The sequence below is a fragment of the Meles meles genome, chromosome 1, assembly GCF_922984935.1.
Source record: "Meles meles chromosome 1, mMelMel3.1 paternal haplotype, whole genome shotgun sequence".
NCBI classification, from domain to species: Eukaryota; Metazoa; Chordata; class Mammalia; order Carnivora; family Mustelidae; genus Meles; species Meles meles.
Window position 1 is genome coordinate 90220283 of NC_060066.1, and position 24918 is coordinate 90245200.

The 24918-nt window shown below is 37.9% G+C and overlaps 1 protein-coding gene and 1 non-coding gene across 2 annotated transcripts; both read left to right on the top strand.

The window, feature by feature from the left end:
* The first annotated feature begins 205 nt into the window (after nucleotides 1–205).
* TTPA (alpha tocopherol transfer protein) lies at nucleotides 206–19682 on the top strand. Its single transcript, XM_045978390.1, has 5 exons — nucleotides 206–532; nucleotides 7565–7718; nucleotides 12566–12759; nucleotides 14818–14928; nucleotides 17497–19682. The coding sequence occupies exons 1-5, from the start codon at nucleotides 329–331 to the stop codon at nucleotides 17668–17670; spliced, it is 837 nt and encodes a 278-aa protein (XP_045834346.1). The 5' UTR covers nucleotides 206–328; the 3' UTR covers nucleotides 17671–19682.
* LOC123927783 lies at nucleotides 2254–2399 on the top strand. Its single transcript, XR_006815543.1, has one exon. It is a non-coding gene; the product is annotated as a U4 spliceosomal RNA (small nuclear RNA).
* Nucleotides 19683–24918: the final 5236 nt, after the last annotated feature.

Here is a 24918-nt window from a genome sequence, read left to right on the forward strand (position 1 = left end):
AATGCCCCAACTAATCTCTATCTCTGTAGGCAAACAAACTTTGACATCTTCCTCTTGGCAGTGAACACCAGGACTTCCCTCAACCGGAGAAAGAAAGGCTCGGATTAACTACCCAGGGTTTCCAGAAGGAGTAGCACCGTGGGGATCCCACGTGGCTCCAGGCGCCCGCCCACTCACTCGCGGGTGTGAGAGGCGGGTCGCGGCCCGGCGGGGCGGGAGCGGGGGTGTGCGCTGGGCAGCCTCCACCGGAGGAGGGGCCGGAGGGTGGCGCGGAGTCCCCGCTTTTCCCCGGCGCCCCGATGAGGGCGGCCGACAGCGCGGGGCGGGCATGGCAGAGATGCGGCCGGGAACGGCGACGGGGCTGCAGCTCAGCGCGCTGCCCGACCACTCCCCGCTGCTGCAGCCCAGCCTGGCCGAGCTGCGGCGCCGGGCCCGGGCGGCGGGCGTTGCGCCGACGCCTCTACCCCTCACCGACGCCTTCCTGCTGCGGTTCCTGCGCGCCCGGGACTTCGATCTCGACCTGGCCTGGCGGGTAAGCGCGCTTCCCCGCGGCATTTCCCCGCGCGCCGGCAGGGCAGGGGACCAGAGGCATAGCCAGACCTCTATGAAATCCCGAGTCGCCTGCCGAACCTGGGGAGAGTACGCGCCCCTAATGCACCGGGCGGTGGGCGGTGGCTGCAGGTGTTCTGAGAAATCCGCGCCCGTCCTTCCAGTTTCTGAGTCATGGGAGCGCGAAACCTGGAAAAAGCTGGAGCGCTCTGGCGTGATGGCCCAGTTGACCCCAAGCACTGGAACTGTGCTCTAGATGGGTCTCCCGAACCTATCCAGTTTGGGGTGGGGGGTGGAGGATCCCTTTTCCTGTTCCTGGCCCAAAGCTAGTGATATGAAACAAAGTGACAGCTGCGAAGTAGGAAACCCAGTTTTATCACGTCGTAGCAGATCACTTCACGTGTGGTGGGGAAAACGGAGTTGCCAGAAAAACTGAAGGCCTGAAGCCAAATTCTAGCGAAATAGTGCCATTGTTAAGAATAATACGTAAGTGTCAAGACGGTGAAGCGGTCCAGAATATTTTGAGTGCAAAGGTGTGAGACGAGGTGGTTCTTTTGTGTTTCCAGGTATGGTACAGATGGTTGAAGAAGGGGCGGTGGGAAGACAGGAATCAAAAAAGAGGGATGTAACCTTGAGTTCTGTCGCTTTGGGCTGAGCATTCTGTTCTGTTAAGTAATGATGAGAAAGCCTACCTACCCCACTGATTTCGAGGCTTGAACATTCACCAATTTAACAGAACAAGCATACCCAGCACAGAGCCTGACGATATATATATAGTAAGCACTCAGCCATTGAACCTGATCTAGCCCTTCTGCCAGCTGGCTTATGGAGTGTCATATTAGGAAGTGGGAGGTAGGGGAAGTAGAATAGTGCAGAAGAGCAACATGACCTAGTTTGATTTTGTCGATGTTGTTAACTGATTTCTAATTGAAAAAACGAAGAGCGTGAGTGATTAAAAAAATCTAAACAGTAAAGGGTGCAAAGTAAGTTTCTAAAAGAACTTAATAAAGGAAAGAAGTTCCCCACCCCAAATCTTCATTTTGCTGGTCATCTACCCAGAAGCAATTACTGTACCTGTTGATCTTTCTAGATTAGTCTGTGTTCACACAAGCATATATATGTGTGTTTTACATTTGGCCTTGTTTATCTGTTTTTTGTTTTTACCTAATTTATCATAGAGATGAGCTTAGTTCAGTATGTGGGCATACATTTTATTCTTTTTGGGGGAGTGTGTACTATTCCAGTGTGTGGATTTATTATATCAAAATGTATTAACCAGTCCCCCCATTATTAGATAGAAGAGTTATCCTCACCAATGGCAACGCCCATATATGCTGTTCATTCCTTCATTCAATGATTATTTTTGAACTCTTAAAATTTACCTGGCAGTACACTAGATACAGTAAACAAGACAAGTGGGGCTTCTATTACGGACTAGATATTGTAGTATGTATACATTTGTTTTTGTGCAAAAATAAGATTATATCCTTATAAGTTCAACCTGAGAAGTTCCTGGATGAAATGAGGTATGCATTTTCAGGGGTGATGAATATAACTCTCCTTCAAAGTGTTTGCACTAATTTTATCACTTTTGTATTACAAAATGGTGCCTTTTCTCCATATTATCACCTACACTGTGCTATCAAACCTTATGATCTTTGTCAACCAGCTTGGCTGGTTCTCATTACAATATGCATTTGTTTAAGCTTTGCGCAGTGGCAGTATCGTAGCCAATGAGGTTTATCCGAGGCATGATTATTGCTAATTGAAACAATATGCATTTGTTTAATTGTTTAATTATAAGTGAGGTTAATCACCTTCCATATATTTTTTAAATATATTTTAAATTATTTTCCAGTTAGCTGTTTTTATCATTTGTTAATTTTCTTCCATTTTGTTCACAAAAATATACATATACATTTTTTTATTCATAAAGTATCTTTATTTTTTTTTAAAGATTTTATTTTTTATTTATTTGACAGAGAGCGATCACAAGTAGACAGAGAGGCAGGCAGAGAGAGAGAGAGGGAAGCAGGCTCGCTGCAGAGCAGAGAGCCCGATGCGGGACTCGATTCCAGGACCCTGAGATCATGACCTGAGCCGAAGGCAGCTGCTTAACCCACTGAGCCACCCAGGCGCCCCCCATAAAGTATCTTTATGTATTAAATAAGCCTTTGCCCTAGTTTGATATCTTTTGACATTGTTTGTACTGTTTTTTTTCTGTGCAGAATTTAAACATTTTTATGTAATCACATATATCCATTAGATTGTTCTTTGATGGTTTCTGATTGTTTTAAAAGCTTTTCTCCTCTCCAAAATTTTCTCTAGTAATTTATGACTTCTCTTTTTAATGTTGGAGTTGCTAACCTATTGAGATTTATTTTGATGTTAGGAATGAAATAGGAATCTGACTTTATTTTTGTTTTGTCAGATGGTTACTCAGGTATCCCAGCATCATGGGTAATAAATTAATATTTACTCAGCAACTACTGAATATAAAGACAAGCTTAGGTCCTATGAAGAGTGCAGTTTAAATGAAACATTAAACATATTAATGTGTAGAGATCACTGATAATAAAAAAAATGAGTGATTTGCTGCTTTCATTTTAGCTGCTTTTCAAAAGAAATGTCTAAACACAAGAAGGAATAAGATTTACCTCCAAAAAAAAAAAAAAAAAAAAGATTTACCTCCAGAAGCTGTTCTATATATATATATATATATATATATAGAAACTATATATATATATATATGTATATATATATATATTGTTTTCTGTATTCTTTGTTTTCTTGAATTGTTTTCATTTCACCATGTCCTTGAGGAATTGGCTAACAAGACTGTCTAAATCCCCTGGATAGGGATCAAGTTTCTGTCTGTGAACTCTTTGCCTTACTTTCCTGCCAAGTGGAAAGGAAAAGGAAAGGCTTGGAGTGTGAAACTTTTTTTTTTTTTTTCAATTTCCTCCATAAAGGCAGATAATTCAACTCAAACTCCCTTATTTATAATAGAAAAGACCTATAGTTTTAGTATGTGAAGAAAGCTTGATAAGTCCCTCAGTTACAATGCAGTTTCTCATTATTCTAGTTTTTGTATTTGAAGTTATAGTGAATTAATGAAGTTTTTATGATTCTAAAAGTTTACAGAGCACCAAGTATTGGGTAAATAGTGTTTGCATGGATTAGCTAATTATTATCTCATTTTAGAAGAAACTGAGATGAGGTTTCTAGTCCCAAATCAGGTAATAAGTGGTAAAGGAGGGATTTGAACTTAGGTCGAACTCTGCAAAGCCTATGCTCACAAGTATACTGTACTTGCTCCTTCCATTCAAAACAATGAATATAGAACTGCCAGTGTTAACCTCAGTGTGTCCTACAGATTCCTACAGACAGAGTGTCTGTCTTTTACAAATGACTAGTTCAGTTCCTTATGTTTTTGCTCCATGTGGCGAGTTTTTTTTTCTTTCTTTTCTTTTCTTTTTTTTTTTTTTTATCCTTTAAGTATTATTATGGTTTCCCCGAAGTCTTGGAAGCTTTCAAAAATCTGACTCTTCCTGTAGCTTCTTTTGTAAAATTTATTGTATCACATGTCAGTTTCAGTGACTGTGTCACTTTCAGTGTAAAATTGATCATATCACCTGTCGGTCCCAGTGACCCTGCTCCTGAGAGTTACTGCCCTTAAACAAATGTGTAACTTCTCTGAGCTTTAGTAGTCTTATCCTTAAAATGGAGTAACAGTTGTTACTTCTCAGACTGGTTGTGAGAAGGAATTGAAATGACGCCATTAAACCCTGTAGAGGCAGCACAGCTATCATTGTTATTTTGTTTGAAAGTACATGAAAAATGTGAGAAGAAACGGACTCTATTACAAAGCATAGTTAAAACAAATCCTAACTTTATATATTTATTTATTCCTAATTATGGCAAAAACAGGTGCCTTCCAGTAAAGAACGTTCACTTGCTGCCAATTTTTTTGTAGTTGTCGACTTTTGATGATTTGTTTGAGAATTTCTCAGTAGCAATTTGTGTCATTTGTATAACTTATTTATGTCAGCCGAGTTTTGAGTTTATTTGCCTGCAGAAAAGTAATGATCAAAGGTCCAGGTTTAGGTATTTCAATTTGCGAAAGTTAAATGTCAAAGGCAGGAGAGTGATTTGTGCATCTTTACAAAAAAGTCAGTTTTTCAAGTATGTGAATTTGACTGGTTTACTCATGCGTTAGTTTATTCTTTCATTCAATACTTGTACCTATCTCCTGGGTGCCCAGCATTCTGCAGAGATGAATAAGCTTAGGACCCCACTTGTCACCTCAAAGATCCCTTTTAATGAAGCTCCAACTTGTATGATTCCATGGGAAATTAAAATCGTCACTTTTATATAAGAGCTAATATGCTGCTCCTAGTGTTTTGCTTGAATCAGAATTAAAAAGACTATTTTCATATCTGAGGGAACTATCAAAGTAATGAGCACTGTAACATTCTTTTAACACTTATTCTGATGTCCTCTAAGACAGGAGGAGGAAGAGAAACTCATAGAGTAGAATGAATATATCGGAATCTACAATGTGCCTTTTGTTCTTTCTCCTTTTGGAAATTGCTATTTAGGTCACCAATTATTTCTTTGTTGGCTAATATAGGGACTTTTTTCTTTCCTACCTTGCAGTTTTATTTAACCCATGGCAACATTCTCTTTTTAAAAAGAGTTCAGAGAAGTTTATTAAATGAAGAAATGAGAGGGAGAAAAACAGAGATAGAGAAAGAAAGACAACATTGGGGAGAGAGGAGAGAGGGCAGGTGGCACACATAACTTTTTCCTCCCTTCTGTGCACCATGGTGTCACTGCTCCTCCAGTCCAGTCAGCTTTTCTCTTTCTTCAGGCCATTACTGGTGTCCCACGTTTGGAATTTCACCCTCTGCTTGGCTTTTAAAATTTGTATTTGCAGTTTTTCCTCCGGGTCATTACTACTTTGTGATTATACCTGTCATATTTATTTCAATGACTCTCAAGTATGAAATTCATCCCTTCCTTTCATTTAAACTTCTATTCCCCTTTGCTGGTAGACATTTTTTTTTTAAAGATTTTATTTATTTATTTGAAGACAGAGATCACAAGTAGACAGAGAGGCAGGCAGAGAGAGAGAGAGAAGGGGAAGCAGGCTCCCCACTGGGCAGAGAGCCCGATTCGGGGCTCAATCCCAGGACCCTGAGATCATGACCTGAGCCGAAGGCAGAGACTTAACCCACTGGCCACACCGCCCCACTAGGTGACCTCTTTGAACTTAAAATAGACATATTGTTGGGGCACCTCGGTGGCATTGTCGGTTAAGCGTCTGACACTGGTTTCAGCTCAGGTCTTTATCTCAGGATTGTGAGATGGAGGACTCCCTCAGGCTCTGCCCTCAGTGTGGAGTTTGCTGGTGATTCTCTTTCCTTCTCCCTCTGCCCCTCCCTCTTGCTTGTGCTCTCTCTCTCTCAAAATAATTAAATAAATCTTTAAAACAAAACAAAACAAAAAAACCCAAACATATTGTCATGTTACAAAAATTGAGAATGCTAAATATTTTGAAGAGGAAAATTAAACCATAATAGACTTTAAATGCATAATTTGATTTTGGTATTCTCCAAGATACCGGCAATATCTGTATTACTTGTAAATGCAGAATAACCATTATTGGTGGTTCTTTTAGAATGAAAAGACAACAGGATTCCTTCAGACCATACTTTACCAAGACTTACTATCCGGGCATTCTGTTCCACTCAGAGTGCATACCACAACTAACAAAGTTGATTTCTGTTGTTTTCCTGTTAGTAGAAAGTATAGCAATGGTATAGAGACGTTCTTTTGCATCTCTGATTTAGCTCTTTTTTGTAGGAAAGAAAATGAAACCAAAAGAAAATTCTAGTTCTCCACAACATAAACCTGCGCTAAGATACACAGATGAGCAATAAACCCAAATAACCTTCCTATTACAGCAATAACAGTGGTAACTACCACTCATTATGCCCAGAGATGCTTTATGCTTAACCCCACAAGGCAGATAGGGGGGAAATAAGACACAAAGGACTTAAATATTTACCTAACATCACACAGGTGATACGTGGTAGAGTCAAGGCTTTTCTGACGAAGCAGCCTGGTGATTTAACTTTTCATTACATAACATGGCCTGGGTGACCTAGTTGTCACCAGTGGGTCAGCCCCAACAAGAGCAGGCATTTTATTCTGCTCATGGCTGTAACTTAAGTGCCTACCCAGTGTATAGAACATTGTAGATGCTCCAAAAATATTTGTAGAGCTAATTCGTTTGATTTCTATTTTTCCTTATTTTAGAATGGACTAAAGGTGGATGTTTCAGTTAGCTATTAGCGAGTAACAAATCAGCTCCAAATTTAGTGGCTTAAACCACAGCTATTTATTTGTCTGTGATTCTCTCATTTGGTCAGGGCTGAGTGGGGATGGCTCATCTGTGATCCACATTGCATCAGATGGGAACTTGGCAGAGATCAGACTAAGATGGGCTCTAGCTGTCCAGTGCCTCTTTCCACACAGACTAATTAGTAATCTTATTCTTGGGTGGTTTCTGGGTCCCCAAAAGCAAATGCAGAAAGTCCCAGCCTTCCTACACTAGCAAAGTGTCACTTCTGCTAAAGCAAAATGTAAGGCCGGCCCAGATTCTGAGGGGAGGAATCAGCTGGATCCCATCTGTAATGGGACGAATGACGTGTGTCTGCCAGGAGGGGAGGTATTATTGGTAGCTATCTTTGGAGACTACCAACCATAGGGGACAAATCAAAATTACTCAACTTTGAATTTCGGTGAAGTCTTAGCACCTGAGATCCTTGCGGGAACTTAAGTTTTTACAACTAAAAAAAAAAAGGAACGAAAGAAAGAAAAATACCCCAGATTAAAATCCTGACATAACAGATGGTAAGGGCCCTTCATAATGCCAGAGCTTTGCTTCCATTTTTATAAGTGCTTACCATGTATGCCCTATGTAGACAATTTTTATTTTATTTTCCAGTTACTGAAAAACTATTATAAGTGGAGAGCAGAATGTCCAGAAATAAGTGCAGATCTGTGCCCTCGAAGTATTCTTGGCCTTCTGAAGGCTGGGTATCTTGGAGTCCTGCGAGCCAGAGACCCCACTGGCAGCAAAGTTCTTATTTACAGAATTGGTAAGTCATATACAGCGCTGCTTTCCTTTTTCTTTCTTTTTCTTGGCTGCCATATTGAAAGTTGTAGGTGTCCATATTTAAGAATTTGGCTTTTCAGATTTTAACTTAGATTTAATTTAGATTATAATGTCCCTCAAAAAAATAAAATGGCAATTGTGAGAAAATTAGAAACCAATGAAAACCTTGCTTCCATTCTTCCACATAGTCAGCTGTATAAAATAAGAGAGAAAGAAAACAGGGGCGGGGGGAAGGTGAAAAAGATCAAGGTGAAGTGTTTAGAAAATGCTTAGTAGGAAATCTAATAAGAATTCTGAACCATAATAACACAAGCTCCACGAGGGCATGGATTTTTTCTGCTCTGTTCACTGTATCCTAACATTGAAACCAGGCCTAGCACAAGGTAGGTATTTAGTAAATATTTCTGGAGTGAGTGATGGCTAGTTGGATAAGACCCAGGGCTGAGGAGCCAGGGGCTCATTCTCTGGAATGGGGGAAGGTCCAGTGGGAAAGCGGCATCCCTGGGTAGTGCCAAAGACACTGTATTCCACATACCCCTCTTGTCACAGCTTCCTCTTTTCACTATTAGGCCTTCCTAGTGCTTCCTATAGGTTGGTGACTGCCCCTTCCTTAGGCCTGAGTGTGATTAAAAATGGTGTGTAATGAAGAAGAACTCACGCTGCTCCCAGCATCCTCTTGTGGCCTAGTGGAAAGGAAAAAGATAACTGTCTTTGTAAATTTACAAAGATGTAAATTTGCATTTACATCTGTAAATATTCTAGGGCGCTTTAGAATATTTATAGACTTGCTTTTCCTACCTGATTATAGATAAGATACATGCCTCTAACTCAACTGTTTATGACTTTGCAAGAAGTCTCTGCATTCATTTCTTTAGGGTACCGAAGACCGAGTAGAATGATTCCTGTTGTTTGCTTCAGCTTATGTGTCAAGTACAATTAGGTCAATCATGAAGTCATTGTCCATAAAACAGACAACACAATGTCTGCCCTATCCTTCCGTTGCCCTATCAGTCTTACAGGATGATGAATGAGGTTCCCCAAGTTCCTTAGAGGAAGTGTGGCCAGAGGAAAGATAGTATCTATGTTTTATGTAGTGAGTAAACATAGATTGTATGACAATATGGTATGTCCAGCTTGAATTTGAATTTCAGATAAACAGGGTATAATTTTTCAGTGTAAGTATGCCCCATGCATACTAAAAAATTATTTGTTGTTTATCTGAAATTCAGCTGTAACAGGGCATTTTATATTTTATCTGGGCTACTGGAAGGTTCCAGGAACATAAAACTAAAACCATCAGGGGACTCTTTCTGCAAGTGTCCTGGCTCTGTACTGGCTGGCTGGAGTTTTTTCAAGCTTGTTCATAAATTACCTGGGGCAAGTTAAGAAGTAAAAGTGATAGTGAAAAAGCAAACGTGTTCCTTTGATCATAAATTCCTTAACACTGGGGGCACCTGGCCAGCTCAGACAGTGGAATGTGTGATTCTTGATCTCAGAGTTGTGAGTTTGAGCCGCACATTGGATATAGAGAGTAGTTAAAAATAAAAGCTTTATGAATAAGTAAATACATACATATCTTAACACTGCATCAATTGTCTTCTATTGCTTAGAGAGAGGGTTTTTTTGTGGTACATTAACATTTAAGTATGCCCTTTAACTAAAAGAGATTTTAAAATCAAGAAAACATGTAGGTTGGGGTGCCTGGGTAGCTCAGTCAGTTATGCTTCTGCTTTCAGCTCTGGTCATGATCCCAGGGTCCAGAGATTGAGCTCCACATTAGGTTTCTTGATTGGCGGGAAGCCTAATTCTCCCTCTCCCTCTGCCTGCCACTCCCCCTGCTTGTGCCTTCTCTCTCTCTGTCAAATAAATAAAATCTTAAATAAAAGAAAAAAGAAAACACATAGGTTAGTGATGGTCAGAACAGAAGGGCACGCAGCAAATTTCCTGTGTTTTATGTAGAATAAGATAATATTCTAGGATGAAAAGGGAAAACTCAGAAGAGGTTTAGGAGTAAAAGGAAAGGGTAGGATAAAGATTCATTAATTTTCTAAATGTGATTGAATTAATGGACAAAACTAAAAAAAAGGAAATCTGTGGTAGAGGTTCCCTGTGGAATGTTAGCATAACCACCTTTCTCTAGGTACCATCTCTGCAGTGAAAGCAGAGAGAAAATGCACAGAGCCTTTTTCTCCGGTCCGTCAGGACAACACAAGGTGAAACTCAGTTTTTGCCATTATTTGCCTACAAACCAGATGATATAATTTTATGCCTTTTGAGGTTATTCTACTGCAGCAGCAAAAATAAAATTTAACAGTGAGTCTTAAGCTTTGACTCTGGCTTAGTTCTTAGGAATACAAGTTCTACACCCGGGTTGGAACTGCAGCTCTGCTCTGTTCTAGCTACATGGGCAGCTATGTACCTGTAACCCCAGTTTCTCCTCTATCAAACAGGCACAGTAAAAACCTATCTCATAGGGTTCTGTGAGCATTAAATCCTGGGATACACATGAAATATAACAAGAGCATTACCTGATGTATGATAAGCACTCAATAAATATTAAATAGATGCTGGAAAAGGAATTAAGAAGTTAAGGCATGTTTTTCTTTTGCCTTAAAGGAGGTTAAAGTCTAGACCAGTGCTATCCAATAGAATTTTCCATGATGATGAAACTGTTCTCCAATAGCCACGAGTTATGTGTGGCTGTTGAGCACTTGAAATGTGACTTTTGCAACTAAGAAATTGAATTTTTAATTTTATTTAATGTTAATTAGTTTAAATTTAAATAGCCACACATGGTTAATGGCTACCCCATCGGACAGCACACGTCTAGACAACTATGTTGGTGAGCGCAGGAATTTAGGCCAGTAACTCTTCTTGACTGCAGATTTTCAATTGTTCTGTTCATATTTTTCACCACTGTAGCTTTCTGCCAAGGTCTGAAGTAGTATAGTATATTTGAGCTGTGTTATCCATGAATTGATCACTCAAATTTTTACCAGGCAGCTCACGCTCTTAAAAAGCAAAGGGCAAACCCATTGTGCCTTTCTGGGAATACTTCTGATTCTGGGACTGCTTCTGATTCTTTTCTATCTTCCATTTCTTCCTCAGCAGTAGACACTCCCTAACAACATCTGAATCTCTTAAGGGTCAGAGTCTCCTTTGTCGTCACCACCTGCACCAATTGCAGCCACTGCAATTCTGAAATTCTTTCCTGCACTGGTCTCAGCTTCCTCTTCTCATGCTCCTTTCTATATAGACCTAAGATAATCCCTGTCGCAGGCTGTCATACAAGCAGAAACAACTCTCAGATTTCTGTCTTCACCCCACCGTCTCCTGTCCCCAGGGAGCCATACCAGCAGCTCCTTATTCCAACTGTGTCCAGTGGGATGTCTCTCAGTCACCATTTTTACATGTCCAAAACCACTTACGATCTTTTCCTCCCCAAACATTTCTCTTCCACTGTTTCCTATCTCAGTAAGTGGTACCTCCAATCTACCCAGCTGTCCAAACCAGAAACTTTGGTATTTTTGAAACTTTACCATTACTTAATCATGAATCTTTTTTTTTTTTTTTTTTCCCTTTCACATTGTCTCCTTAGGCACTCCTTGGAAACTCCAGCATGAAGACTTGCATTTTTTTTCAGCTCTGGAACATTTTTCTCTACTGTTATTCCTCTTTCCCCTCTTCCCTATTCTCTGCATTATTACCTTTCAGAACTCTAATTATTTGGATGTTGAAACTCTGGTTTCTACATGTCTCTAGCTGCATGAGTCTTTTGATGCATACTTATCAACTCTTGGCTCTTTTCAGAGAATTCCTCAGCTTGGTATTCCAAACCATTCCGCAGTCATTGGCTACGTCTTTTCTGGGTTTGTCCCATTGACTGAGATTTGCTTGAATTATCATCTTTTTATTTCCAAAATCTCAACTGATTCTTTTAAATAATAACCAGTTCTTATAATAATAGCCTACATTACCTTTTTCTTCCCTCATTGAAACTATTTTGCTTCTTTTTAATGTCTCTTGCTGTATTAACTGTTCTCTTAGGTTTTAGCGCCTTTGTCTGTTGAGTGCAATTCCCCACTTCTTTGTAATTTTTAAAATGTTATACTTAGTGCATGTGTATCTTCTTTTAAGATCACCTGTTTGCCTGTCCATTCCTGTCATTTCTGCTTGCCCTGGCCTGTCCAGCGATGGTGGGGGGAGGGAAGACGACAGGAATGCCACTAAGCTTTTGTTGTTTCTCCTGGGTGTAGGCAGCTACCGGAGTGCTTCCCTGGCTCTTTTCCAAAGCCCACACTTACCGTTCTGGCCTGTACAGACATGACAGCTATGTGCTATTGCCACGGAGGGGTGTCTGACACGTGAGCCTGCCAATTTATTCTTCATCCATTTCCCTTAGCAACCTCTTTGGTTACTATAGAGCCCTAGTTACTTTTTATAATCCGTTATCATCCAAAAGCTCTTGCTTTTCCCATTTCTAACACCCCTGAGTTGGGAGCATACCTGGGGACATTTTCATCTTTAGCCACAACCCTGTCCTGAATGTTTTGGGCTGTAGCTTCATCTGGCAATCAAATCCAGTCTGCATTCAATCTCTTCTCCCTGATGCTCTTACAAATCTCTTCTTTGCTAGGGATCTGAGGATGGAGGGAAAAGCAGGAACATGTTTTTGGACCACCAATTTGATCCATTATTCAATTCATGATCTTTGTTCATGTTTTTATTTCTACTGATCTTTTAAGTCCAAAAGAGTTAGTTTCCCATTGTAAATCTTCCTGAATCTTTACACTATACTGAGATATGTTATTTTTAAATTTTTTTTTTTAGCACAATGGGACCCAAAAGTTTTCACAGCTTATGATGTTTTTCGTGTAAGTCTAATCACATCCGAGCTTATTGTACAGGAGGTAGAAACTCAGCGGAATGGTATCAAGGCTGTCTTTGATCTAGAAGGCTGGCAGTTTTCTCATGCTTTTCAAATTACCCCATCCGTAGCCAAGAAGATTGCTGCTGTTCTTACAGTAAGTGTATATTTTAACTCTTTGGGATACTAATTCCAAATAGTAGATTTAATTTTAGTTACTTATTCAACAAAGCAAGAGAATAGTACATTTATTAGAAAATTAAATAATTTTAAAATGATACACAGAATTCAGTAATGCTAAGAGAAAGTAAAGTTTTTTTTTTTAAATTAACATATAATGTATTATTTGCTTCAGGGGTACAGGTCTGGGAATCATCAGTCTTACACAATTCACAGCACTCACCATAGCACATATCCTTCCCAATGTCCATACCCAACCATCCTCTCCCTCCCCCCCTCCCCCCAGTAACCCTCTGTCTTGTGAGATTAAGAATCTCTCATGATTTGTCTCCCTCCCTGATCCAATCTTGTTTCATTTTTTTCCCTCCCTATCCCCCACAATCCCCTGCCCTGCCTCATATCAGAGAGATCATATCATAATTGTTGAGAAATTAAAGTATTATTAATTCATAAAAGAAAGAATGTTGCAAGAAACTGAAAATATGTTCAAAATTAGTAGCCAAATAATTTATGCATTTAAATAATAACATGGTAACTTTCTCTTTCTATTACTTAAATTTTCTTCCTAAATTAAAAGATTGACTCAAAACAATATTTATAGCTATGGTACAATAAAATGTTACATTCTTGGTAGGTATAAATTAATACAGTTCTTTCAGAAATTAAAAGGTTTTTTTAAGATGACCATCATCTTTGATCCAGTAGTGATCCAGATCTACTTTCAGGGACCTAACCAGCAAATAATCTGAAATACAGTAAAGACTTCATATATAATGACATTAGTAGCTGACTGTGTGCCAGGTACTTCACTAAGTATCTCAAGTGCATTACCATTTAATGGCCAAACAAGCCTATGGCTATTATTTTTCCCATTTTGCAGATTAACTATGTCAGAGTGAATCAAGAATTCAGGTCAGGTCATCTGAGTGTAAGAGTTGTGTTTATAACAACAATTGCCTTGGATAAATACGGTTACTTATAGCATCAATTTTTATAGATGAAAATTAGAAATAGCTTATTTGTCCAGAAACAGGAAAATTATGGTATATCCATTTGATAGATTATCACAACAATATTAAAACTCATGATATGGAGGCGACTGGGTGGCTCAGTTGATAAACGGCTGCCTTCAGCTCAGGTCATGTTTCCAGGGTCCTGGGATCGAGCCCCGCATTGGGCTTCCTGCTCAGCAGAGAGCCTGCTTCTCCCTCTCCCTCTGCCTGCAGTTGTGCTTACTTGTGCTCTCTATCTCTCTGTCAAATAAATAAATACTCATGATATGTACAAAAATTGTATTATGTTATTGAAACAAAACAGGGTGAAAATTATTTGGAAAGTATATTGGCAATTATGTTTAAAATAAAATTATTCGTAGAAAGAACCTGGAAGGATAATCTCCAAATTGATAACACATCTGTAAAAGCTATGCATAGGGGGAAAAAAAGGAATTTTGCATGAAAGAAATTTGGCAGGAGAAATCTGTATGTTAACACATTTTGGATAAGAAAACTTTTGATGATATGCTTTTTTTTTTTTTAAACTCTTAACTTTGAAAAGTTTCTGAATAAATCAATATTACTTTGATGTGACAGACCTATACCTGGGCTGAAAGTGTAAAAGTTTGTGTTTACTATTCCTTTAGCTTCCGTGAGATTTTAATTTTTTACTCAAAATAAAAATTAGGGGAAATTTGTTAAATATAAATGCCCAAATAACTCATTGGTTCTTTGAAAGAACATTTATATGTGATTGGAGAATATATTTTCTGTGTTTTACTTACAAAGATGCAAGTGTTTCTTAAAATACTTTACCTAAGCTATAAGGTGAAACCTTTTATTAGAGATCTTTCCTTAATCTAGTGACTGTGAACTGCAAAGCAGGCTATTGGGTTGATGGAATAAATAATTCTGAAAATAAAAATCCCACTTTAGGTACTGCACTAATTGTAGCAAGTGTTTAGAGAAGGGACTGGTCAATAGGAATATATATTGATTAATGCTTTGTTATTAGCAATTTTTTTCTTTATTTTCAAAAGGATTCCTTTCCATTAAAAGTCCGTGGTATCCATTTGATAAATGAGCCAATAATTTTCCATGCTGTCTTTTCCATGATTAAACCATTCCTGACTGAAAAAATTAAGGAACGGGTAAGTAAAACATATTCAAGTCATTATTCTTCTGTACCAAATGTTCCAATCCTTCTTATTTAAGAATTGAATTATTACCTCCCATCCCCAGTGTTTTAAGTATTTATCTAACAAACCATTTTTATAAATTAAAATTCCTTTTTAATTTTGAAAAATTAAGTTAGGCTGTGGGGGGAAACAACCTCTCATTCATTGAGGTGAAAGTGCAAAGCAGTCTATTCCTTGTAAAGGGCAGTATGCTAATAGTTATCAAAATTACAGCCTTTGCGGGGTGCCTGGGTGGCTCAGTGGGTTAAGGCCTCTGCCTTCGGCTCAGGTCATGATCCCAGGGTCCTGGGATCGAGCCCCACATGGGGCTTTCTGCTCAGCAGGGAGCCTGCTTCCCCCCTCCCCCCCCCCCCGCCTGCCTCTGCCTACTTGTGATCTCTGTCCGTCAAATAAATAAATAAAATCTTTAAAAAAAAAATTACAGCCTTTGCACTTCTGGGATTTTATCCCAGGGCTATACAAGCACGTAAACAAAAATTACAGATACAAGCGGATTCATTGCAGCAAAAGACTAGAAACCACCAGGTATTCGTCATTGGGGAACTTGTTAAATACATACACATACATCAACACAATGGACTACAGTAAGATTTTCATGATGGCTTGTAAAGTGAAATAAAAAAAGGAAGAACAGTTTTTATAGTATGCTACCTTATGTATAAAAAGGGGAGAAGTTAGAATCTCTAGTTATATTTGCATTGAACGAATACACAAGAAAGCAACCTAACTATGTGTAATAGAGTAGAGGTATGGATGAGTTTTGAGTAGGGACCAAGGTATTTCATTGTTTATCTTTTATCTTGTTTTGATTTCTAGCTATATGAATGTATTATCTGTGCAAATAAAAAATGTATTTAAATTAGACATGCGTAACTGAAAACCACAGTACCCAAGGTATGTGACTTAATGTCACATTAATTAAAGCAAAGCTTGTGGAGCCTTATTTCAGGTGAATATCTAATATCTCTTAGGATTTTTCAAGTATTAAAAATAAAATTTGAATTCCCAAGAATGGCAACCACTTTTCTACATTAATCTATAAAAGATAATTTGTTACCCAGTGGGAATTTCTATCTGTATTCAAGAAGAACCACACCTGTGAAGAAGGCCACTTTTCATGTTAGTATTTTTAGAAAAGTCGATTTTGGGGAGCTCATTTTTGTCTTCTCTCAGTGTAGCTTGATAATAGCTGACACATTTTGTTTAACTCTGAAAGATCTAAAAATAAGTATTTCTATTTTGGGTCGTATTCTGGACAAATAAAAACAAAACCAAAAGACTGAACCTAATGAGTAGGAGAATATGAGCAAAAAAGAAAGAAAAATTTAAAAATTGAGAAGGTAGGTGAAGTATTTCGGGGAAAAGTAATTGACATGAAACAGACTTGCCAAAGTAAGAGAGATGGGAACCCAATCAAGCCATTCTCCTCCCTTTCAACTTTTTGGCACTATCCTGTAAATGTTTTATTTGTCCCCTTCTGAGGAAATCATAGAATTTTCATCAGCTGATGATATTTTTTTTTTCAAAGCTTTTATTTATTTATTTGACAGAGAGAGATCATAAGTAGGCAGAGAGGCAGACAGAGAGAGTGAGAGGGAAGCAGGCTCCCTGCTGAGCAGAGAGCCCGATGTGGGACTCGATCCCAGGACTCTGAGATCATGACCTGAGCTGAAGGCAGCAGCTTAAACCACTGAGCCACCCAGGCGCCCCCAGCTGATGATATTTTAAACATTTCAGAAGAAATCAAGAATTGGAACTGTAAGGTTCCCGAGTATAGGAAACTTGTTTCATTCATTTTTTCAGTTCTCATATCCTAGCATATAGTAGCTGCTTTTAAATGATCATTGACTGTATAGATGAACAGTTTACCCTACAAGGTGGAAAAAGGGACTTACTTATTTTTAGCAAGATGTGCTTTTAATTGATGGATCTAAGTCTTTATTTTAATTTCATAGCATCATATGGTCACTTTTTATAGTTTAAGTATTTGAAAACTTAAGGTACTCAACCATCAACAATTGTCTCTTAATTCTGTCCTAGCCAAGAGTAACCATCAACTATATCACATAAAATACTCCCTATATACGTAGCTGTGTGAGCTGATAAACGCTTCTAATTCATATGAACTAGTACTAGGTAGTATAGTTTTATCATCTCTAGAACAGATATTTTGCTAAGAATCACCTATACATTAGGGAATAGAATGTATAAAATGATTTTATTTAGAGTTTTAAAATCTATTTTTGAAAGAGGACAGAATATCTTTTTATAAATCTTATATATGCAAATACAAATACATATAAAAAACAATAAGATGGTTAGACTCCTAAGCAGCACAATAGAAATTTAAGTATAATTCTTACATAAGCAGAGAAATAAAGGGCATAGCATTTATACATGCTCTCCTATCTTGAAAGTCATTAGAATACCTTATTTTATGGTGTTGATTTTACATTTGAAATATATGTAATCTAGTGAGAGACTGAGGGCATATCTTCTAAAACATTTTGGCTATTTCAGATTCACATGCACGGGAACAATTACAGACAAAGCTTACTTCAGTATTTCCCAGACATTCTTCCTCTGGAATATGGTGGTGCAGAATTCTCCATGGAGGACATTTGTCAGGAGTGGACAAATTTTATCATGAAGTCTGAAAATTATCTCAGCAGCATTTCACAGATCAATCAGTGAGAAGAAGTTATTTAATGTGAATGACTTCCTAATTATAAATACATGAGTGAGATCCTACCTGGTTATATGAATGAAAGAAAAAAAATCCTTTAAGCTAATTAACACTTGTCTGATTGATCTTTTAAATGGTAAAACTCTTCTGACATGAGCAACATGGATACTTGGGAAACTTCTTGACTTTTTAAATGCACTTTTTTTTATCTTTCAAGTAGTTAAATGTTTGTATACCTTAAAAGCATAGAAAGGATTCCTGATTTTTATACTTGAAATTATCTCCTAAAGTAGCTGTTTCTGAAGTTTCATTTTCAACAAGTTATCTGACTACATTGGTTGAGTAATAAAGGTATAAATAGTCCACAGAAAGGAAGCATTAGTACAAATCAACTGATGATAAAAATCTATTAATACCCATCTTGGGTGAATGTCAGATTAGATTATAATTCAGATTAAAATCTGAATATAGTTTTGCAGAGTTTTTTCTATGGGCCAGCAAGATAGTTCATCTCAGGAAAGTTCTATTTCAGCACATGTGCACAACAGAAACTTCTGACTGAAGAGTCTGTGCACCGTAAAGTATTATATGTAGCATCTAGAGGTCTTTATGAAATTACTCGTGTTGCTACAATTGATAATCAAAAATAATTTAGGAAATATTTCAGGCATAGCTGATAGTTTTTAAATACTTTTCCTGCATTTTCAAATAAATCAAGAATGTAATTCTGACATCAGTTTTTGGTTATTCTTATCATGACTACATAGAGAATTAGAAATGGAATAATATTTAATTGTCATACATGAACTCTATTTTTAATTGAACAATAATACAACTACACAAAGGAAAGGAAATGTTTACATTTAAAAAATCACTGTCAGTTACACCTGGAACTTTTCAGATTATGTATGAAATAATTCTACTTTTCCTACATATCAGAATATTCTAGCCAAATTCTATAATTCATGTTTACTTTAAAAAAAAAGTAGTTAAAATGTGCTTTCTATTATAGTTTATGTCAAAGAATATTTTGCTTATTAAGAAAGAAAGATACAATGTCAATATAACTTTCAGTTTATGACTTTTTATAGTGTTTCATAATTTTTAAATTTTAAGACTGAAAGTAAAGAAACACAGGGTGCAAAATTTGTTAAATATTTGTTTAGCTTAGTTGGGTTTCAACATTAATCATACAGTAGTATCTTTGTGAAAGGATATATGAAGGACGTTTTTCTTTATAAGAAAATTATTCTAATCAGGTGAGCTGATACTTGTGATTCTCTGTACATACGTCTATGAAAAAATTGAGAGCACTTGTGAATGTTCTTTAGAGAACATATTTAATTTTGACTTGGCATTGGGAAGTTAACTTTACATTATAATTTTTATTAAAAAATTACGTCATGCTTGTTTTCTAAAAAAATTACATCATGCTTGTTTTCTATAAAAAACTATAAAAAATTAAAAAATTATAAAAAATTTTGTACCTTCTTTTAAAAATCATATAATTCACAGAATTGTATAATTAGAAATAATAGCACAATAAAATCATTGAAAAAGAATAAACAATAAAAACAAAAAGCTCTGGTTTACCCAACTTTTATTCCTCTGTAAAGGAGGTTTATACCTGAGTTCCACTTCATTTACGTTTGGGTACTTAAACCACTTTCTTATGACACTGTGAAGTGCATGAATAAAGGGTAATATTTAAAAATGTCTCTTAGATGTGATTCACTGGCGATGTTATTAACAGTAAAAAAAAATGAAAATATGTCAAATCAACATTTTTCATGATGGGACTTTGACTTTTTTTAAAATGCAACGATTCTTTGAAGCAAACTGAAAGAACAATCAATGTGAAATGAGCAATTTTATAAGGTTGTAAGATAAATAACTATCAAATTGTCTCTATTACTTTACTGTGATTGTGCCAGAAGTGCCTTTTATTTATAAGGTTAATGCTAACATGCGCTCATTGTGTTAGTGAACTGCACAATAATTTATTTGTTTTAATATTTCTCAAAAGAAAATAAAGATCTTTCACATGAACAATACCTGTTTCTTTTTCATTTTTAAATACAATATAAATATCAGGCATTTGTTTGCATTAATTGCTTTTCTTTACAGATAAGTTTAAGAAAAACTTCCATTTGTTAAGTTTTATAGATTAATAAGATTGATTTGGGTACATTACACAAATGCTAGTTTTTCCTCTGTAAGTTTTCATTACAGGCTGGTTTTCTAGGCTGCTGAGTTCAACACCATCTTCCTCTAGTGTCTTTTGCTGTGCTTAAAGGGACCACAAACTAATTTCATGAAACTAAGCCATGCAGATTTACTAAGTTAAAACTTCTAAGTAAAAAAAGTTTGCTACTTAATCAGATAATTTAATTTTGAAACAATCTGCAGTTAGCTTAGATTGTGATTTTATATTTATATTATGTATTTTAATATATTTATGTGTTAAAATATTAGTAATTAAAATATTAATATATATTAATATATTAAACATATAGTATAAATATTAAGTATTTTTATACAACATATAATATACTTGTATACTTAAATATATATAATATTTATACTATGTATTTTTCTTACAGAAATATCACTGAGGAACTAGAGCAAATACTGTCTTTGTCGCTCATCTAAGTTAAGTCTATAGCTCACAAAACAGGTCAAACCTACGAACCAACCAAAAACTTAGTAGACTAGTAGGATCGGGTTGTCTGAAACACTATTTACTGGCCTTATACATTGAATTTTGCCACACTTAGATGGAGGAACTGTGATTTACAAAGGCCGAACTAGAAATGGGGGTGAAAAAATTAGGATTGGCAGCAGTACCTCTCCACTGATTTTCTTATTAGCAAGGACACATAGCATCTTCCTCCTGTCCTCATAGCTAGTATTTGTTTGACTGCTCTCTTTTCTACCCAAGTCAATCATATTAATCTATAAAATGTCTACTTTAAAAAAAAGATTTTATTTATTTATTTGTCATAGAGAGAGCATAAGGAAGAGGAGTGGCAGGCCAGGCCAAGGGTGAAGTTGGCCCCCTGCTAAGCAGGGAGCCTGATGTGGGACTCAATTCCAGGATCCTGGGATCACGACCTGAGCCGAGGGCAGATGCTTAACCAACTGAGCTACTTATGCAACCCAAATGTCTACTTTTGATAACACCATACACTGAATTAAATACTACAGTGACTGGAAAAATTAACAAGATGCCGCCTAGAAGAGAGAAAATATTTACCTAAAATAGTCAGGTAAAGTGCAGTATAGTGTACGGGTCATTAGAATGGTTCCAATAGAATGCTTTGGAAGGAAAGATAATTTCCACGTGGGATAACTGAGAATGTGTTCTGAGAAGTGGTACAATTTGAAGCAGAGCCTTTAAGGTGAATTGACTGCCCTAGAGAACAATGAGAACTGAGGAGAGGAAGGATATTCCAAGAAAAGAAATAGCACAAGCAAAGAAAGGGACGAGAGAGAACAGGCCATGTCTGAGAAACAGTAAATAGTCCTGCCATTTTTGGAGGGAGGGAAGGGTCACAGCAGGTAAGACTTTCCCTAGAAAGGTGCACAGGAAACAAACTGTGGGAGGCACTGAACACCTGCTGAAGAGCACGCGAACCCATGCGCTACCTATTTTGTGCCAGACAAAACTTTAGGTTTGCATATGTAGTGTCGTTCAATCTTGGCCGGAAAAAAAAAAAGGTAAATGGCATTATGCCTATTTTTACAGAAGAGACCCGAACTTTGAACGTGTCTGTTCCTGGCTCAGGGTCACAGAGCTAGTGAATTCCAGCATCAGACTGAACTCGGCAGTTCTGGCTATAAAATCCACACCCCCACAAGACTACCACCCTCCTCCCAGAGAGTTCCACGGGCCACCAGATTCCACCAGTCCTACTTGGAAATGTCTGACCTCAGCCTATTTCTAAGACTAGTCATCTCTCATCATACCTGCTATAATGGCTTCCACGTTAGAAACAGCGTCTCATCATTCTTGTCCTTACCTCCCCCTTCCACCGCTGCCAGAGTTCTCTTTCTGCAAGATTTTATCCCCTGAACTTTGAGGGAGCAGCGATGCCTGTGTGGTAAACTGCTAATTGGCATGTGAGGCCCTTTACAACCAGGCCCAACCTGTTCTTCCATCCTCACTTTGCAGGACTCTGAACCCCACCTACATTCTAGGCACTGAACATTTTCACCCCCCTCCACACAAGACATCTCAGAATCAGTAGCAAGGGAGGGGTGAGGGGAGGGAGGGGAAATGTGTGTACTGTGTCCTCTGAACCTTTCTCTTACTGTTTTCTTGGTTCCATGTCCTTTCCTGCTTTCTCCGGCTGCTCGTCTGCAGAGTCCTGCTCACTTGTCACATCTGGGAAAACTCTAACCCTCCAGAAAATTCCTTGATCCTACTTGCAGATCCTCTGTGTGGGGGTCTCAAACAATCCTTATGTCACTGAATTTATTTTTTGATAATAATAACTTTTATTTATTGTTTACCTGCCTGTCTCCCTGCTGGAAAGTGCTCTTAAATGCAGACGGTCGTTTTCACCTCTGTATAATCCATATCTAACCAGAGAGTAGCACAGGGTCAATACTCACCAGATGCAGACCTTACTGAGCGATAGTTCTCATTGCAAGACCGGGTGACAGCCATCAGGGGAACAGTCACAAGCGGGATGAAGGTCTGCCTTGGGCTAAATGGAATATTGTCTACTGGGAGGTCGAGCTGTCCCCAGCAGCCTCCTTACAAACCCTCGGACTAAAACTTCTCTCTCGACTCTTTTTCTCTCTCTCATCCCAAATGTTAGCTGTGTTACAGCGATAAGGTTCTACCCTGCTGGGCTTTATTTCTGTCTCAGACTTCAGTCCATTTCTCTGTTTTAAGTATTTTAAGTAATTGGGCTTCAAGCTCTTGTCCAAAAAGGACACAACATCTCTAAACATCAAACAACAGCCCGTAAGTGCTAGCTCATGATATCCTCCCTGAAAGAGAGACTTTATTGCTAAAAAAAATTGACACCACTATCAATTTCCCTCTCCCCAACACCAAAAGATGACTCCGAGGATTTCTACAATTAGTTGACTATCGCCAGAATCGATTCCCTAACTTTTCTGCCACTGCCTTTCCTTTATACATCATGACTAAAGAGATGTCCCTGACCTCCTTAATTGGGTTCTGTGTCTGCAACTCAAAACCTCAAATCCTCTCCATCTTCTCACACTGTTAGAGTCCCTAATTACTGATAATTTTCCCTTTTTTCTTATATATGAAAGGTGTAGACACACTTTTGGGGGTGGTCCTCAACCAAAATACACTGTCTGCCTTACCACCAAAATTGCTCCAAAACAAAGAATACAACCTTGGGTTCACATTTCACAACTAGAAAAAATAAAAGCCTTACTTCAAATAGAAATCCACCGCAACAAGAAACCTTAAATTGAAGGTCTTTGGCGAGACCTGCAGAAGCCGATGATGATGCAGGTGACAGAATATGCCACCCCACCAAATATGCCACTTTGACATAAGGATTATTTTGAGCTGAAGGCAATTGAGAAGAAGCAGATACAGGAAAAGCTCTCCACCCTCCCCCATTTACCTAAAAACAGGACATAAATGTCCCCTTTCTTCTACCAGGAAGGAGAAAAGTTAATCACTGGAGACAACTATGGATCCTTATCAGTCCCAAGGAATCTATATAGTAAACTTTATTAGCCCTTACCTTCCACTAATTTTCCATATATTTTATTTGCGTTCCCACAATTTTCCACTCCTAGAAACTTGAAGCCCTCTTCCTTTTCCAATGTTATGTAAACCCAAGTTCTAACCAACCCTTTGAGTTACTCTTCATTGAGATTTCTCTCACACAATGTACATTGTATGAATTGTTTTTCTCTTGTTAATCTATCTTTTGTCAGGGAACTGACAGAGTAGAATGATAAAAAGGACATTTTCCTCCCCTATAATGACATGGAGTAGACTGCTTTCTCAAGAACAACTATGTGATACCATAAAGTGGTCAGCTTCTAGCCAACACACCGGAACGAGATCATCCACAGGTGTTATAAAAAATATATACATATTTTTCCCTTTAGATTTCTTGTTATCCTCCTTCAATTTTTCTATAACTGACTTGCATCAAAACTTCCTTAAACCAGGGTGCCTGGGTGGCTCAGTGGGTTAAGCCGCTGCCTTCGGCTCAGGTCATGATCTCAGGGTCCTGGGATCCAGTCCCGCATCGGGCACTCTGCTCAGTGGAGAGCCTGCTTCCCTTCCTCTCTCTCTGCCTGCCTCTCTTGTGATTTCTCTCTGTCAAATAAATAAAATCTTTAAAAAAACAAAAACAAAAAAACTTCCTTAAACCATGCCTTTCTTTTTTGCCCTGCTATTCCTTCTTCTCTATTCCTTATTTTACCTATATTCAGGACTCCTAAAATCTTTGGATGGCTGTTGCAAAACTGAGATTACTCAACCTTAACATCTTTCTTAAAATTGTTGCCTTTGTCCACCCTTTCCTTCATCTTTCTTCAAATTCTTCTTCCCACCATTAAAACTACAGTTAGCTGTTTCCCCACATGATGCTAGGGCATTCTTCCTATATTTTGTACCAGTTAAACAAATAACCAAATACAATCTGGACCACTTTTAGAAAAGTCTTGTTTATTTCTCTGGCAATTTCACAGACAAGAATTTTCTAGGTTCCAGTTTTTGTCTACACAGTTGGCCTTGAACAACATGGGCTTGAACTGCATGGGTCCACCTATATGCAGATTTTTTATAATATAATACTATAAATGTATTTTCTCTACCATATGGTTTTTGTAATAACATTTCCTTTTCTCTGGCTTAATTTGTGACAAATACACAGTCTATAATACATATAACACACAAACTATGTATTAACCAACTGTTTATGTTGTTGTTCTGGTCAACGGTAGGCTTTAGTAACTAAGTTTTTGGGGAGTCTAAATTACATGAGGATTTTCAGCTATGCAGAGGGTTGATGCTCCATACCCCTGTGCTGCTCAAGGGCCAACTATACATCTCTTACTCTGACTACTGATAGTACTTGTAGCTATTCTTTATTTTCCCAAAGAAAATGCACTCTATTTTTTACGTTTTAAAGATTTTATTTACTTATTTGACAGTGATAGACACAGTGAGAGAGGGAACACAAGCAAGGTGAGTGGGAGAAGAAGCGGGTCCCCCCACCAAGGAAGGAGCCCAATGAGGGGCTTGA

Coding starts and splice junctions, on each gene's coding strand:
- TTPA (XM_045978390.1), top strand. CDS start 329: ATGGCAGAGATGCGGCCGGGAACGGCGACGGGGCTGCAGCTCAGCGCG. Junction 533..7,564: donor ATCTCGACCTGGCCTGGCGG/GTAAGCGCGCTT, acceptor TTTATTTTCCAG/TTACTGAAAAACTATTATAA. Junction 14,929..17,496: donor CTGAAAAAATTAAGGAACGG/GTAAGTAAAACA, acceptor TGGCTATTTCAG/ATTCACATGCACGGGAACAA.